Source organism: Heterodontus francisci, chromosome 40 (genome assembly GCF_036365525.1).
Source record: "Heterodontus francisci isolate sHetFra1 chromosome 40, sHetFra1.hap1, whole genome shotgun sequence".
NCBI lineage: Eukaryota > Metazoa > Chordata > Chondrichthyes > Heterodontiformes > Heterodontidae > Heterodontus > Heterodontus francisci.
Genome location: NC_090410.1, coordinates 10327252 through 10345490, shown reverse-complemented (window position 1 = coordinate 10345490; position 18239 = coordinate 10327252). Strand labels below are relative to the sequence as shown.

Genomic DNA, 18239 nt, shown 5'->3' with positions numbered 1-18239 from the left:
ATCATCTACCTCAATGCCAATTAAGTCATTGCTCTCAAGGGCAATTAGGGATGGGCAATAAATACCGAAACAGGCCCTTCAGCCCCAACGAGTCGGTGCCAACCATCCACGTATACTAATCCTACATTAATCCCATTTTCCCTCTCACATCCCCACCTTCCCTCAATTCTCCTACCACCTACCTACACTAGGGGCAATTTTTACAATGGTCAATTTACCCATCAACCCACAAGTCTTTGGAATGTGGGAGGAAACTGGAACACCCACACGGTCATAGGGAGAACTTGCAAACTCCGCACAGGCAGTACTCAGAACCAAACCCGGGTCGCTGGAGCTGTGAGGCTGCGGTGCTAACCACTGCGCCGCCCTTTAATCCTCTACTCAAAACCCTTTGTGATGAAGGCCATTTCCCTTTCTAATAATTTAATAATAATTTAATCCTTTAAGCCCCGGTATCATTCTGGTGAATCTGTGCTGTACCCCCTCCAAGGCCAAGCGCTCCTTCCTGAGGTGCGGAGTCCGGAACTGGATGCTCCAGACGGGGTCTGATCAGAGCTCTGTACAACCGGAACATCACTTCCACTGTGTGTCACCAGGGGATGCTGTAACTCACTCGTCACTGAATTGGAACACTTTACGTTGAAGAGTTGGAACACTTTACAGGCGAAGTGCAACGCCAGGCAGTTTTACCTAAGTGTTCCCGGGAATCGGATTCCGAATCGGACAACTCCAGCTGCTTGGAAGCTTTGATGGTTGACAACGGGAGTTGGGAGATGTCCATTGGAGTATCACGGTGCTCTGGCTTGCTGTAAATGGATTGAAAAAAATAATGATGTGAATCATTTCGGCAAAGGAAACAAGACAGTCACGTAAATTCCCTGGAATACAGGAGGTTTAAAGGGGTGATTACATTGAAGTTTTTAGGATTTGAAAGGGATTGATAGAGTAGATAGAGAGAATCTCATTCCCCTGGTGGGGGCAGTCTAGGACAGGGGACATAACCTTGAAATCAGGGCCAGAGAATTCAGGAGAGAAGTTTAGGAAACACTTCCTCATGCCAAATTGATAGATTTTTGCTGGCCAAGGGATATGGGTGTATGGGGTTAGGATATAGATTAGCCATGACTGGCAGAACAGGCTAGATGGGTCGAATGGCCTCCTCCTGTTCCTATGTTCCAAACCAATGAGAGAAATGTTTTCTAGCAGAAGATCAGGGAGTATTAATAGACTCAGGTGGCAACTGGGACACCCATGGAATTAGCCAAGGCTATGCGGGAGCTGACCTGAAGACATGCGCCACCAGTGGTGGGAGGACTGATTAACAGGCTATTGTTAATGTCAGGAGGCTTACCAGAAACCTTTTGGGCACTTAGCAGCAGTCTAACAAACAAAAAGGCTGCTAAATCGTGATGACAGGAGTGAAAACAGGAAGAGGCAGGAAAGGTTGGGAGAAAATTGGCAGAGGGAATACAAGAGAGACCAGGCGGAATGCTGAACTCTGTTCCACCAGTGTATGTCAAAAAGGTGTGAACTGAGTGTAATGAGGAAATGTAGATCCTTCTGTTAAGCTGCAAGTTAATTAGGCCCTGTAATTAATGCTTGCAATTAAAGTATAATCACAGCAACTAATAGTTTTATGTTAAATTAGTCACAGCTAATTATTTGCAGTGTAGAGATTACTAAATATTATTGCAGGAATGACATTCTTTTCCTGACTTCTGCAGAACAGTCTAAAAATGCAGGGTGTGCGGTAATCTTTCTAGATTTATTTCTTCAAGAGGCACTGTGATGTGAGGAATAGTGTAATTAAGCTTCACAAAGTTTAATTACAGGCTTGAGAGTGACGATTTTTCTATTTTGCACTGTGTCATTTCACACTTAAAGTTTTTTTTTAAAAAAAACAGAGAGTGGGGTTTTTAAAATAAAACACATTCCCCACTCACTCCTGACAGCATTCACCCATTCTCCACCAACTCATACAAGCACCTAATCCCTGTGAATGTCCATGGCTTGGTAAGTCAGACTCTCATCTCTGAGGCAGGAGTGTCATAGGTGCAAGCCCCACTTCAGAGACTTAAGCACAAAAGTCCAGGCTGATACTCCAGTGCAGTATTGAGGGAGTGCTGCACTGTTGGAGGTGCCATTTCTTGGTCGAGATGTTAAATTGAAGCCTTGCCTGACCTCTGAAATGGTTATTAAAGGATATCACCACTCTATTTTGAAAAAAAAATCAGGGGAGAGGTTTCCACTGATATCCTGGTCAATATTCATCCCTCAACTAAAACCAGTAAAATAGATCAGAAGTCCTAATAACATTGCTGTTTGTGGGATCTCACTGTGTGCGAATTGATTGCTGTGTTTCCTACCTTACAACAGTGACTACACTTCAAAAGCATTTAATGAAAAGTGCCACATAAATGGAAGTCTTTCTTTTATCTTATTCCTTACTTGAAGCCCACTGAGATCGAAATCCTCACCCATGAATTTGATCCTCCCGGGCTCCAAGAGTTTAATGCAGGCCTTGCCGGTCTCATTAGGTCCATCTTGCATGAACTACAAGACTGCCATGCTTGCATCCTATCCTGCACACAGTCACCCCGCTCCTTGCCATCTTCCACTGGCTCCCAATCCCCAAAAGCCCCTCCATTTCCTCGTTTCGTCCCCTTCTTTGCAAACCATCCCCAGCCCTACTTGTTAGCAGAAGCCCCCTTTGCTCATCAGATTCCCAGCCTCCTTTACCCCCACCTCCTCTACATTCCACCTTATCCTGCGGAGTTGCTGATGTAGTTCCATACTCTGGAAAAATCCTCCCTCAGCCCCCTCTGCCTCACTACGCCTCCTCTAAGATCCTCTTCAGAACTTTCCTTTTGGCCTGGCCCTCCCCAAAATGTTCCCTCATCCAATCTTCACGTTAGTAACGTTTCTGCGGAGTGCCGCACTCCCTCTCTCTAATGGTAGCCCAGGCTATGTGCTCTAATCCTGGAGAGGGGCTTGAGCTCAAGTCTTAAAAGGGTTAAATTATGAGGGCAGTTTGCATAAACTTGGGTCATATTCCCTTGAGTTGAGAAAGTTGAGGGGTGATCCAATTAAAGTGCTTAAAATGATTAAGGCAGATCAAGATAAAGTATTGGTGGGAAGAGTCCGGAGAAAGGGGGCATAACCTTACAACAAGAGCTGAGCAGTTCAGGGCTGATGTCAGGAAGCACTTCTCCATACAAAGGGTAGTGTAAACTTGGAACTCTCTACCGGCAAGATGTCACGGCTGAGGAGACTGTTGGGCTTGAGATTGATAGATTTTTTTTTTTTGGGGGGGGGGAAAGGGTATCAAGGGATATGGAGCAAGGTGGGGAGTTGAGTTACTGATCAGCAGCAATCGAATTGACTGCCGGAACAGGTTCGATGGGCTGAGTGACTTCCTCCTATCCCTCTGACCCAGAAGAAGGGGAGCCAAAATGAAATGACACAACCGAGGTACAATTTGCCTCGCAGATGTTGACGCTGAAATGACAACTGCTCAAACCACGCCCAGCAGAAGGGAGAGCAGAATAACATTTTCCCCTAGAGAGTAACATGAGTGTGGAATACATTGCCAGACGCTGACTCTCTGTATTAGCTTCAAGAGGGAGTTCACTTGGTTCCTGAGGGACAGAGTGTTGAGGATAAATGTATTTCCGGATAACACTCGGTCCCTGCACTGGTTTCCACTGCATGAAGCGGGGTTGGAGAGGAAATTTGTATCTCTTATTGACCTGAGGGGCGTCTCCCTCTCTTTCTCTTTTTTTTTGCTTCCCCCGGGAGATAACCTGACTGTAGAGGGGGATACAGGGTGTAGTGAGATGGGTGAGGGAGGATATGGCATGTCTGGTTATGATGCCTCAGCCATCACGTAAGAAAGTCTTGCGTTTATATCGTGCCTCTCACGGCCTCAGGATGTCCTAAAGCATTTTGTAGCCAATGACATACTTTAAATTGTTGCAATTTCGGAAACGCGCAGGGCAATTTGCACACAGCAAGATCCCACAAACAGCAATAAGGGACGTGACAGGATAATCTGATATTGTAAATGTTGGTTCAGGGATACATATTGGCCCAGGGCAGCAGGGAGAATTCCCCCGCTCTTCTTTGAAGTGAGGGTGGGACAGACGTATAGAGTCTAGAGACACAGAAGAATGCAGGAAGTTAGCATGTGGATACAGCAAGCAAGGCAAATGGGCATGTTGGCCTTTATTGCAAGGGGATTGGAGTACCTGAATAAAAAAGTTTTGCTATAATTGGACAGGGCTTTGGTGAGACCACACCTGGAGTGCTGTGTGCAGTTTTTGTTCTCCATATCTGAAGAAAGATACTTCTTTGGAGGTAGTATAGTGAAGGTTCACTAGACTGGTCTCTGGGATGAGGGGGTTGTCCTATAATGAGAGACTGAGTAAACTGGGCCTGTGCTCTCCGGAGTTCAGAAGAATGAGAGGTGATCTCATTGAAACATACAAGATTTTGAAGGGGCTTGATAGGGTAGACACCGAGAGGTTGTTTCCCCCTGACTGGGGGATCCAGAACATTGAGGCGGGGGGGGGGCACACAGTTTCAGGATAAGGGGCCGATCATTTAGGATTGAAACGAGGAGAAATTACTTCACTCAAAGGGTTATGAATCTTTGGGATTCTCTACCCCACAGGATTTTGGATGCTCCATCCTTGAATATATTTAAGGCTGGGATTGATAGATTTTTTGGTCCCTCAGGAATATGGGGAGCGGCGGGAAAGTGGAATTGAGGCAGATCATCAGCCACGATCGTGTTGAATGGCGGAGCAGACTTGACGGGCCATATGGTTTACTCCTGCTCCCATGTCTCGTGTGCTTGAGAGGCCATTCAGCCCATCGAGTCCATGCCAGCACTCTGTAGAGAAATCCAGTCAGTCCCATTCCCCCGCTCTATTCCCATTCCCCCGCAAGTTTATTTCTCTCAAGCGACCATCCAATCTCCTTCAGAAATCATTGATCGTCTCTGCTTCCACTGCCCCGGTAATAATCGGTGAGTGAAGCAGGTGGGAAGGTTCCTCTCACCTCAGCACGTGGTTGACCCAGATGATGTTCTTCTCATTTCCGTTCTTGACGTTGATGGAGATAGTAGCGCTCGACTGCACCCACATGTAGCCTCCATTCTTCTGCATCCAGCGGTAGTATTTAGTGACCACCTGACCCTTGTTTAACACTGCGGAGGAAGAAAAGCGAGGGATCGTTAGCGGCAGAGAGTGAGACAGTGGGGGGAAGGGCGTGGTGAAGGCAGTCATAAAAATGCAGAATCCACCCAACAGTGTGAGGGAGCTGGATTAACACCAGTAGAGATACAATCAGTAATGGTGTTCCCTTCTCTATGTTCTCTCGATTTATTTATTCATTCCTTCTTTGCTCTTGTCCATCGTTCATTCTGACAATACACAAATTCGCCATGTGTATGTTCACTCTCTCTCTCTCACACACACATTCACTGCCTTTCCCCTAGCCTCTGTCTCTCTCTCTCTCTCCCTGTTTCACTTCGCCAGTCTCTCCTGCCCTGTTCCAGCAGTCTGCTGGGACTCCTTGATTGATGAGCTGAACTGTGGCAGCCCAGAAATAAAAAGCTTTAAATTCAATTTAGCAAACGTTCCGTTTTAATATCGCAACTGCAAAACGAATTTAAGTCTCAAATTCTGCAGAAGTTCCTCATTTCCGAGAGTGCTATCGATTGCAGTCGAAATAAATTGTGACAGATATATCTGTAATTCTTGTGGGAGCTGAAGTGCGATCAACACTAGACTCTTAAAAAAAACACAGCACCACTCCTGGCACCACATCTACACAAGTATAAATAATAACAGTTCCAAATAATTGCTTGCCAATTCCCTCTCATCCCTTTAGCTCCCACAACCCTGAAGCAGCAACAATGTGCAGAGTTTCAGTTCCTCTCTCTCTGCGAACTCAACCAACTGCAATCATGCCTGTGTTGGCTCCAATTAGTCCCCACTCCCCCCTGCTCTTTCCCCACAGCCTTGCAAATGTTTCCTTCTCAAGTATTTATCCCATTCCCTTTTGAAATTTACTATAGAATCTGCTTCCACCGCCCTTTCAGGCAGCGCGTTCCAGATCACAACAACTCGCTGCGTTAAAAACAAGTGAGAGAGGTTGGACTGCGAACGTGCCGGCAGGATATTCGTACGTGGAAGGCATCACAGGCATTCAATAAGGAGCCACACCAAAGGTTGTCACACAAGATCAGGGGCTAATGGGGTTGACGGGGGAGGGTAATATATTAGCATGGATAGAGAATTGGTTAAAGGACAGGAAGCAAAGAGTAGGAATAAATGGGTCATTTTCACAAGAACATACAAGGGATAGGAGCAGGAGGAGACCATCCGGCCCATCGACCCTGCTCCGCCATTCAATACGATCATGGTTGATTTTTGGTTTCAATTACACTTTCCCGTTTGCTCCCTTGACTTCCTGAGAGACCAAAAACCTGCCTATCCCAGCCTTAAATGTATTCAACAATGGAGTATCCACAATCCTCTGGGATAGAGAATTCCAAAGATTTTTGAGCGAAGTAATTTCCCCTCATCTCAGTCCTAAATGATCGGCCCCTTATCCTGAGACTGTGACCCTGTGTTTTAGATACCCCGACCAGCGGAAACCATCTGCGTCTGCCCTCTCCAGCTCCTTTAGAATCTTGTATGTTTCAATGAGATCACCTCTCATTCTTCTAAACTCCAGAGAACACAGACCCAATTTACTCAGCCTCTCATCATAGGACAACCCCCTCATCCCAGGGACCAATCTAGTGAACCTTCGCTGCACTGCCTCCAGTGCAAGTATATCCTTTCTTAAATGTGGAGATCAAAACTGCACACAGTATTCCAAATGTGGTCTCACCAAAACCCTATACAATTGTAGCAATACTTCCTTATTCTTGTACTCCAATCCCCCTGCAATAAAGGCCAATATGTCATTTGCCTTCCTAATTGCTTGCTGTACCTGCATGTTAACTTTCTGTGTTCCATGTCCAAGCACACCCAAGTCTCTCTGAACATCGACACAAATTGCACACCTTTTAAAAATTATTCTGCTTTTTTATTTTTACGACCAAAGTGAATAACTTCACACTTCCCTACATTATACTCCATCTGCCATCTTGTTGTCCACTCACTTAACCTGTCTATATCTCTTTGCAGCCTCTCTGTGTCCTCCCTGCAGCTTACCTTTCCATCTACCTTTGTATCATCAGCAAACTTAGATACATTACTCTCTATCTCTTCATCCAAGTCATTAATATAGATTCTATACAGCTGAGGCCCCAGCACTGATCCTTGCGGCACCCCACTATTCACTGCCTGCCAACTTGAATATGCCCCATTTATGCCCACTCTCTGCTTCCGTCTGTTAACCAATCATCTATCCATACTAATATATCATCCCCAACTCCATGAGCCCTTATCTTGCCAATTAACCTTTGTGTGGCACCTTATCGAATGCCTTTTGAAAATCTAGGTATACTACATCTACTGGTTCCCCTTTATCTACCCTATTAGTTACATCCTCAAAAAACTCTAATAAATTTGTCAAACAGGATTTCCCTTTGTTAAAACCATGTTGACTTGTTCTAATCATACTGAGTCTTTCTAAGTGCATTGTTAAGACTTCCTTAATAATAGATTCCAGCATTTTCCCAACGACTGTTGTTAGGCTAACTGTTCCCTGTTTTCTCTCTCCTTTCTTGAAAAGCGGTGTAACATTTGCCAACTTCCAATCTGATGGGACTGTTCCCGAATTTGAGGAATTTTGGAAAATCATAGCCAGCGCATCCACTAAATCTGCAGCTATCTCTTTTAGAACCCTAGGATGTAGGTCAGGTTTGAAGTTGGCAAGCTGTAACTAGAGGACTGCTGTAAGGATCAGTGCTGGGGCCTTAGCTATTGACAATAATAATGATATGGATGAAGGGATCGCATGTATCGTACCCATTGCTGATAGAAAGCTAGGTGGAACAGTAAGCTGTGAGGACACCGCAAACGGATATAGACAGGTTAAATGAGTGGGCAAGCAGGGGCAGATGAGCATAACGTGGGGAAATGAGAGATTTTTCACTCTGGTAGGAAGAATAGAAAAACAGAATCTCTTTTAAATGGTGTCCCCATCAAACGCTCCCAGGGCAGGTACAGCACTGCAGTTGGCTGCTGTCTAATTGGAGTGTTGACTGCTGATTGCAGCAACGAGCCTCAGCTGAGAGTGCTGGTGGCAGTTGGAGGTTGCAGAAGTGGAGAGAGGAGCAAGACTGAGCAATTACAACCAAGCAGGGAAAGCCTCAACAACAATTGGCATTAAAGAGAAGAAAGAGACATTTTTTGTTGGAAACAAGGCTTTATCTGGAGGTGGGTGCTGAACACCAGTAATTTGCTTTGGACTGTTGGGGGAGGAACAAGTGGCCGGAACAACAAGGGGTGGGGCTGCCAATTCAGCAGGAATCTGTGCTGCTGCAACAAGCACACAGGGAAGCTCCCTCCCCACCCCAATTGCCCAGACTGGGACAGCTGAAGCTGCCCGGCTAAACAGCCTGAAGGGGATAGATAGTGCCTGGGCAGCTTCAGCTGACCCAGGTGAAGACGCCTCCCCCAACCAGAAGACCGAAAGACCAAGTTCAAAGACTGTTTTAAGTGTGCTGTGAGCACCACCTCCAGAAAGCAAGTCATCCCTTACAGCCTGTCTTTACCTCTCTATTCCCTCAGCCTGTTGTTTTTTTAATAAATATTCAATATTTTCTGTGAATCTTTGATATTCGGTGTGCAAGCCCACAATTTGGGGTGGGTTTAGCTCTTAGACCCATGGCAAGCCCTTCATCACAGGTGGCGGGGCCCTGTACTACCTATGTAGCTGCAGCCTCTGTGCATGTCCACGTGGCCCCGTCACCCTTTAAATTGATAACATCCAGCCATGGGGTGAAGAGCTATCCCCACCCCAACATGTCTATTGAGGCCTGCGGAAAGGCAACGGCCGAGGTTGTCGGCCCCTCAGCCATTGTTGCGGCCTCAAAGATGTATGGAAAGGCTGTGTTCCTTTTGAAGACCGAGCGGGCCGTGTCCCTGGCCCTGAGTAAAGGGCTCACTGTGGGGGGGACCTTCCTGCCGGTGGACCCTCTGGGGGCCACTGCGCATCGGATAATGTTGTCCAACGTCCCACCCTTCATTCCCAGTGAGCTCCTCCTCCCCCACCTGCACCATCTGGGGGAGGTGAGGTCGGGGATCACCCCAGTCCGGCTTGATCTTCGGGAACACAGCCTCCAACATGTCTACTCCTTCCGCCGCCAGTTATTTATGCAGCTGGCGCGGGAGGAGGACTCGGAGGGCCAATTTAATGTGGAGTTCCAGGGGACGGCCTACCGCGTCTTTTGGACTTCGGACAGGGCGCGGTGCCACGTCTGCAAGGGGAACATGCAAGCATGTTTGTAAGAACTGCCCCAACCTCCCGGCCGCCAGCTCCACCTCGGCGGCCCAGGGTGGTTCCACAGCACCTCCTCCCACTCCCCCCACACATCCAACAGACACCGCTCAGTCGGTTCCGGAGGCTGTGGTTTTCACAGCCTCCAGCGGGGAGGGGAGGGGAGTGCCCGTCCAAGTGGAAGGAAGACGTGGAGGAAAAAGAAACATCAAGAGGCGCGTCCCCTGGACACATTGACACAACCCGAGCCTGAGCTCAACCCAAAGCCCGTTCTCACGGAATCCACCTGTCCCAGGGCTGGGCTCAGGCCCAGGGTGACTATATAAAAAAAAAGGAGGCAGAGGCCTCTGATGACATGCAGGTCTCTGAGCCTCTGCGCCCCAGTGGGAAAAGGAGGAGAAGGCACCCCTCCACAGAGGTAACAAGGGGCCCTGAGGTGCAGGGTCCATCTGTTGGAGGGGAACTGTCTCCTGTTTCGGGTCCTCAGGTTCCCCTTACCACCACCACCAACGTCAAGGCTGCAAAGTCTGGGCAGGAGCTCCCTATTCCTCAGGATGGAGGGGAGGGGGAGACACCTGTACATGTGGCCCCTCCGGGGGAAGCCAGTGGAGCCCTGCTTGTGGTGGGGGAGCCTGGGGACGCCGCCCATTCTGCCACTGCCACTGGGTCGGGTGCCCTGAATGGACGGGAGGGCGAGGCCCCAGGGGGTTGGCCCTCCCAGCTGGAGTCCACCACCAACCAGGAGACACCCGACCTGGTTATAACCGAGAATGCTGCCCCATCTGCTGGGCCTGTGGGTGCTGGCGGAGCGGGAGATAGCCTCCTCTCTCCGTCTCTGGTCTCGACTCCGGCTGGATTTCCGGAGTCGGGAACTCCCGTCTCCCCTGGACCGCTCATTGGCCTGGGGTCGGAGGTGGAGGGGGGTCCTGAACCGCTGGCACCCACAGGCTCCAGTTCCATTCTAGAACCCAGAGAGGACTCCTCCGCCATCGATCCTGGGGGTGGGATCGTGACGGAGGCAGGACCAGCTGGCACGGCCGGGACATCCGCCCCACAGTGTGTGGTGGAACGGCCGCTGGCGGTGACGACCCGGAGGAGGATGGGGACTCGGTGTGGGACACGGAGGATGACCTTGATTCCATCGCCAGTGAGGTGGTGGAGTCCCTCGTGCCTCCCACCGAATCTCCTCTCATCCCCACGGCGGAACTCCGGGATTTCCTCGCAGCTTGCAGGGGTTGCCGCAATAAAGTTCAGCTGGCCCTCGACCGTTGGTCGAATCTGGCACTGATCATACAGTCTGTCCATGCCGCCCTCAAGAAAGCGGGCAAGCGCACGGGCGTGAAACTGGTTGAGAGGCGAGTTTTAATGTGTTCCTCAATGGGTTGCTGGGGGAGTGGAAGGCCAGGTGCACTTTCACTCCCTCCTCACAGTGAGGTGTTGGTGACGGGCTTTAAGTACCTTTGACACGAAGATAACCATAGCCAGCCTCAACATCAATGGCAGATTTCACAATCTCTCAGTCCTCAGGGAAGGGAGATACGCGGTGAGCTTTCTGCAGGAAACACACACCGTTCCGGGAGACGAAGCCACCTGGCTCTTGGAGTGGCAGGGTGGGTCTACATGAGTCACCTCACCCCTATTTCTAGTGGGGTGGCTATCTTGTTGGCCCCGACTTTTCAGCTGGAGATCTTGGGGGTCAAGGAGCTAGTGCCGGGCCGCTTGCTCCACCTCGCCGTTCGCCTGGGTAGCGTGCCGCTCCACTTTGTTCTGTCGATTCTGGGCCAACTGGAGAAGGAAGCAGGGGGGCTTCCCCTCCTTGAGGCTGTGGTGGGATGTGGGCAAGACTCACATCTGCGTCTTCTGTCAGGAGTACGCGAAGGGGTTGACCAAGAGGCGGGAAGCCGAGATTGGGCACCTAGAGAGGGAGGTGCTCAACTTGGAGTCCCGCCTCGGTCATGCCGTCGCGGACCCGGCCCTGTGGCAGGCGTACAAAGAGAAGGGCGCGCTGAGGGACCTGTAGCTCATAGGGTCCCGAGGCGCGTACGTGAGGTCGCGGATCCAGATCCTGAAAGATTTGAACCGCGCCTCAACCTCCTTCTACTCGCTGGAAAAATGGCGGGGGGTCCGTAAGCAGCTCATCGAGCTGCTGGCCGACGACTGATCCTCCAACACGGATCCGGAGGGAATGGGCCTCCTGGACCGTACTTATTACAGTGCGTTGTTCTCTCCAGATCCATCCAGCGAAGACGCGCGCAGAGTTTTGTGGGAGGACCTGCTGCAGGTCAGCCCGGAGGGCGCCGAAGGGTTGGAGGCTCCGCTCACGTTGGCGGAGCTGACTGGGGCCCTCCACCAGCTCTCGAGGGGCAAATCCCCAGGGCTGGACGGGTTGACCGTAGAGTTCCTCAGGGCGTTCTGGGACGTCCTGGGGGACGATTACGCGCGGGTCCTGGGGGAAAGCCTGGCGACCGGGGAGATGCCCCTCTCGTGCGCGGGGCGGTCATCGTCCTGCTGCCGAAGAGGGGCGATCTCCGCCTGCTTAAAAACTGGCATCTGGTCTCCCTCCTCAGCACGGATTATAAGATCTTTGCCCGGGCTTTGTCGACCCGTCTGGGCTCCGTGCTGGCCCACATGATCCACCCCGACCAGTCCTACACGGTCCCGGGCCGGTCCATCCAGGGCAACATCCACCTGGTCCGGGACCTGATCCATCTTTCCCAGAGGACTGGTCAGTCGGTCGCCTTTCTCTCCCTCGATCAGGAGAAGGCGTTCGACAGGGTGGATCACGAATACCTTTTCGGGACTCTGCGCGCTTTCGGACTCGGGCCGCATTTCGTGGCCCAGGTCCGACTTTTATACGCTGCCGCAGAGTGTCTAGTCAAGGTTAACGGGTCCTTGACGGCGCCCCTTCACATTGGGAGGAGTGCGTCAGGGATGCCCCATGTACACCATCTGCGTGGAGCCCTTCCTGTGCCTGCTTCGCAGGAGGTTGACGGGATTGGCTCTGCGCGAGCCGGCCATGCAGGTCATCCTCTCGGCTTACGCCGACGACGTGCTCCTTGCGCTCACAGATCCCGTTGACTTGCGGAGGATGCGCGACTGCCAGCAGACCTTTTCTGCCGCGTCCTCCGCGAGGATCAATTGGGAGAAATGTTCCGGACTCCTGGTGGGTCAGTGGCGGGTGGATTCCCTGCCGGAGGAGATGACACCTTTGCGTGGAGCATCATGCACCTCCTCTATCTGGGAGTCCACCTTAGCCCCGCTGAGGAAGCCTGGCCGACAAACTGGCAGGAGTTGGAGGCGAATGTCACCGCTCGGCTGGGGCGCTGGACAGGACTGCTCCGAGTGCTTTCCTACAAGGGCCGTGCGTTGGTCATAAACCAGCTGTTGGCCTCCATGTTGTGGTACCGGTTGGTCACTTTGGCCCCGCCCCCTGCATTTGCCACCAAGATCCAGAAGAAACTCGTCGATTTCTTCTGGGGCAAGAGGAAACACTGGGTCTCTGCCGCGGTCCTGAGTCTCCCGATCGAGGAGGGCGGCCAGTCGCTGGTGTGTGTCCGCACCCAGGCTGCGACTCTCCGCCTTCGGACCCTGCAGAGATACCTGTACGTCGAGCGTCCTCCCAGATGGTGTGCGCTGGCGACGTATTTTTTCCGCCAGTGTCACTGCCTTCAAGACGACACGCAGCTCCTGGTGGAGTCCGTTAGCCGCGCCTCTCTGAGGGAGTTGCCTGTCTTTTACCGGGATCTATTCCGAGTCTGGAACATGGTCGCCTCCAGTCAGGGCGCTCCCCCGCCGGCGGAGGAGAGCGCCTCGGCTGTCTGGGTGGCCGACTCCGGGGACGGTCCGGCTGGCGGAGGAGTAGCCGAAACCCCCGGGACGCCCCTCACTGCGGGTGGCGAGGGGGCTCGGGAGTGCGGAGCGAACTGCTCATCGGACCCAGGCCCCGAAACCCTCCTCGGGAGCCGGTCCCGCACAACCCGAGCCGCCTCTCGGAAATGCCCTCCGTGCCATTCCAATCGGTGCGGAGGGGTTTCCTGTACGGGCTGCTCCTGCACACTCTCCACTTCCTTGTCAGCCGGCCAGACACGCCCTGGCGGTCCGCGTTGCCATCTGGCGGCGAGGGGAAACCCTGATGGAGGTCTCTCTACGCGGGAGTCTTCCCCCTTCACATCGGGGACCTGGGGTGGAGGGTGCTGCACAGAGCAGTCCTGTGCAATAGGCTTTTAAGTAGGTTCACGGACTCCCAGGCCAGCTGTACTTTCTGCGGCCTGGACGAGTCCGTGTTCCACATTTATACGGAGTGTGTGAGGTTGCAGTCACTATTTGAGCATCTGAAGGGGCTGCTCCTCAAATTCTGGCTGCACTTCAGTCCCACGCTCCTGATCTTTGGGCACCCGGTGCGGAGGGGCTCGGGCCGGGAGGAGGATCTCCTCGTCGGTCTGCTTCTGGGCCTGGCCAAGGTGGCAATTCACAGGTCCAGGCTGCGGGCCGTCGGGGGGTCCGTCCTCCCCGATTGCCTGCCCCTCTTCCGCGGTTACGTTCGCACCCGGGTGTCCCTGGAGAAGGAGCATGCGGTGTCCGCCAGTACGCTTGAGGCCTTCCGCGACCAGTGGGCACCGCAGGGACTGGAGTGCATCGTCGACGCCGAGAATGGCATTTTAATTTGAGTTTTTTGTTTATTTATCTATTTTTAATAAAGTTATTTTAAAAATATAAGTGTGTATATAAAGGGGGCCTGAGGAATAAAGGCCCCCTCGACATAAAAAATATATAAAAGGGGCCTGGGGTATAAAGGTCACCTTAAAAAAAAAAACGGGTGTTAGATACAGAGTAAAACTCCCTCTACACTGTAGACAACTCTTGGAAGCACGTTTTTGGAAGACTTTCTTCCAGACGCCAGCACCATCTTGGATATAAAAACTTAGATTCGTCAACTGATTGAAAAGGTCACAATCAATTGCTGAGCATCTAGAATAAATGGAAAGATCCCACTTCATTCTTAAAGCAACTGCTCCTCACAACAAATATCAAGAAAAAAAAAGAGTCACTTACAGTCCAGGTGGCTGTGTCTGATTCCTTCAACATCCTCAGCGTGAATGAAGTGATAACAGTTTTTCCCCACTACATCTGTGGTGGACAGATCCATGTAATCAGAGATTCTGCATTCAGGAAAATAGGAGAAGTGGGTGTCGGAAATATGAGGAGGAAACGCTGGCAATGCAGAAGCCAACTTCACTTTCCTTCCCTGAACATCCTTCACCCGCACTGCCACCCCCTCCCCCACCCACTCCACAATCTTCCCCCATTTTGTCACATAGGAAATACGAGACAAGAAACTGTTTACGGTCCAGCTACTACACCTTCTTGTATCCTTGTTGGTTACGTGATACATTGAGAATTGTTGACTTATGAGAAGGAAAGGTTTGCAGGACGATGAGGAAGCAGCCGGGAGAATGGGACCAATTGGATAGCGCTTTCAAAGAGCTGGCATTGCTATGATGGGCTGAATGGCCTCTTTTATTTTATTCATTCGTGGGATGTGGGCATCGCTGGCCAGGCCAGCAGTTAATTCCCATCCCTAATTGCCCTTGAGAAGGTGGTGGTGAGCTGCCGTCTTGAACCGTAGGTACACCCACAGTGCTGTTAGGGAAGGAGTTCCAGGATTTTGACCCAGTGACAGTGAAGAAACGGCGAAAAAGTTCCAAGTCAGGATGGTGTGAGACTTGGAGGGGAACTTGCAGGTGGTGGTGTTCCCATGCATCTGCTGCCCTTGTCCTTCTAGATGGCAGAGGACTCGGGTTTGGAAGGTGCTGTCTAAGGAGCCTTGGTGCGTTGCTGCAGTGCATCTTGTAGATGGTACACACTGCTGCCACTGTGCATCGGTGGTGGAGGGAGTGAATGTTTGTAGATGGTGTGCCAATCAAGCGGGCTGCTTTGTCCTGGATGGTGTGGAGCTTCTTGAGTGTTGTTGGAGCTGCACCCATCCAGGCAAGTGGAGAGTATTCCATCACACTCCTGACTTGTGCCATGTAGATGGTGGACAGGCTTTGGGGAGTCAGGAGGTGAGTTACCTGCTCTTGTAGTCACAGCATTTATGTGGCTGGTCCACTTCGGTTTCTGGTCAATGGTAACCTACAGGATGTTGATAGTGGGGGATTCAGCGATGGTAATGCCATTGAAAGTCAAGGGGAGATGGTTAGATTCTCTCTCATTTGAGATGGTCATTGCCTGGCACTTATTGCCACTTATCAGCCCAAGCCTGGATATTGTCCAGGTCTTGCTGCATCTGGACATGGGCTGCTTCAGTATCTGAGGAGTCACGAATGGTGTTGAACATTGTGCAATCATCAGCGAACATCCCCACTTCTGACCTTGTGATGGAGGGAAGGTCATTGATGAAGCAGCTGAAGATGGTTGGACCTAGGTCACTATCCTGAGTAACAGTGAGTGCAAGTCGGGAGAGAATGCACGTTGGTGAGCAAGGCAGAGAAGGGACAGGAACTAAGTCATGGTGGAAATTTCTACCTGTTGTCCATGTCTTATTATCTGTAACACTTATATTAACTGCAGATAGAAGGACAAGTCCAATGTGCATATTTCTAAGATCTCTGCTCTGGAAAGGAAATTTTTTTTTTAAATACAAGATTAAATTTAAACAGATTAGAATGGGTGGATCGTTTTTCAGCCAGCACAGACACGATGGGCCAAGTGGCCTCTTTCTGTGCCTTAAACGTTCTATGATTTCTGTGAAATTTAAACAGTAATCTAATTTGGATTTTTTTTTTAAATGCTGTCAGGCAGCTTGGACTGACACACACACAGCACAGACACGGTTTCCAGTCAGCTGAGTTCTCTTGCCTCTCTCCGTCACAAGGCACCTGTCACTACCTCACTGTTGATTCTGTCCAATATTGTGCGATTTTACAGAAGTGAATCTGGGATGCGACTTCCTTGACAGGTTAGCAAGAAACCTGTAATTGTCCTGGCAGATAGTGAGACAGCTTACTCCGAACAGATAAAACAGACAGACCAATGGACATATATGTACAGTTGACAAACTGTTAGATTAAACAGATAGACCAACAGACAGGTGGACACCAGATAGACAGATAAATAGACAGAAGGACCAATGGATGAACAGACAGAGAGACAGAAAGATACGATACAGATAGACAGACATACGACAGACAGAGGGACAGAGAGAGAGACAGAGAGTGAGAGAGAGATGGACAAACAGACAGAGACAGAAAGAGAGAGAGAGAAAGAGACAGAGAGCGAGATGGACAGAGACAGAGAACTAGAGGCAGAGAGAGAACGAGAGACAGAGAGATGGACAGAGAGAGAGGGACTGAGAGATGGACAGAGAGAGTGAGAGACAGGGAGAGAGACGGAGAGCGAGAGATAGAGAGAGAAAGAACCAATGGATGGATAGACATATGACAGTTAGACAGAAGATGAATGGACAGATAGACAGGTAGATAAATCGAGCAAGATGCTGAAATGAAAATAAAAAATGCTTAAAATGCATAGATGGTCGCTTAGAGATTTGGGATGTACTCGGCTGTAACAGTCCTCTAGCAGTGTGTTGTCCTTCTCCATCCTTCACCCTCAGCACAGACACTGACCTGTTCTCACAGTAGATAATCTGCAGGTCTAGGCTGACCCTGGACACAAACATGTGGCACTCGATCCGGACCTCGTTGATGGTGGAAGGAGGGAGAGTGTGGGCGAGAGCCACCATCCCCATGAACCCAGTGGGAATGGCACGAGTGTGAGGCATTGAGATCCGGGATCGCAAGCGCCCCGTGACGTGAATAACCTGCAACAGGAAGAGCCGTACTCACTGAGTGTCTGAAATTCCTCTCAATAACTTACAGCCTTCATCATGCCTCTCAGAGACAAATCAATGTGATTCACACAGGGTCCATCATTTTAATATTCAGTGATTGTTTGTTTTTCTCTGCAGGCAAGCGGCCCATTTGCGCACAGCAAGATCCCACAAACAGCAGTAAGTTGAATGACGCAATAATCTGTTTTTGGTGATATTGATTGAGGGCTAAATATTGGCCAGGCCACCAGGGAGAACTCTCCCACCCACCCCACTGTTCTGCAGTCTCAGTTTAACATCCCATCCTCAATGAGGTGTGGAAACTCCTCTCTGAGTGTCGCACTGGGGGGGGGGGCAGAAAAGAGAAAGGGAGTTACGCAGAGACTAAAATGAAAGTGGAAAAACCGGGGAAGCAGAGTAAAGAGAAATGGTTGAGTGGGGGAATGAAATCTGTAGCTGAATTTTGATGTTGTGCTGCTTTAAGTGGCTGAACACTTCTGCCTCGAAGTCCTTTATTCCGCCACAAGGGGGCAACCCTACTCCACTGTCTGAAAATCTTTTGCTGCCCAAAAAAATGCCAAAAACAGTCGGACTGTTCAAAATTAATTTCTCTCTCCACTTTGAGCTTCTTCCAGATGAAACGGGCTACTTTCAGAGCATGAATCCCCTCCCTAATTTTAAGTCCTCTCCGACTGGTTCTACCAGCATGTCAGACTATGAGGAAAAATTACATAAACTAGGCTCGTATTCTCCAGAATATAGAAGGTTAAGAGGCGATTTGATTGCAGTCTATAGGATTTTGAAAGGAATTGGTAGAGTAGAGAGAGAGAAATTTTTCCCGCTGGTTTTGTTCTCAATTCACCTCCTCGCCTACAAATCTTCAAGTGGGGGTGGGGTCACTAAATCATCAGGAGACGCTGAACAGGCTGGGGAGCTTTCCTCCAGAAAA

The 18239-nt window shown here is 50.3% G+C and overlaps 1 protein-coding gene across 4 annotated transcripts in view; it reads right to left on the bottom strand.

The window, feature by feature from the left end:
• The window catches only part of LOC137353065 (neuronal PAS domain-containing protein 3-like), a 368847-nt gene that overhangs the window by 14458 nt on the left and 336150 nt on the right, over positions 1 to 18239 (bottom strand). For all 4 annotated transcript variants that reach the window (XM_068019024.1, XM_068019023.1, XM_068019025.1 and 1 more), the window contains 4 exons: positions 17088 to 17281; positions 14515 to 14621; positions 5062 to 5209; positions 691 to 806 (listed from right to left, as the gene is read on the bottom strand). In XM_068019024.1, coding sequence (XP_067875125.1) covers positions 691 to 806; positions 5062 to 5209; positions 14515 to 14621; positions 17088 to 17281 — 565 coding nt within the window. The remainder of the gene's footprint in view (positions 1 to 690; positions 807 to 5061; positions 5210 to 14514; positions 14622 to 17087; positions 17282 to 18239) is intronic.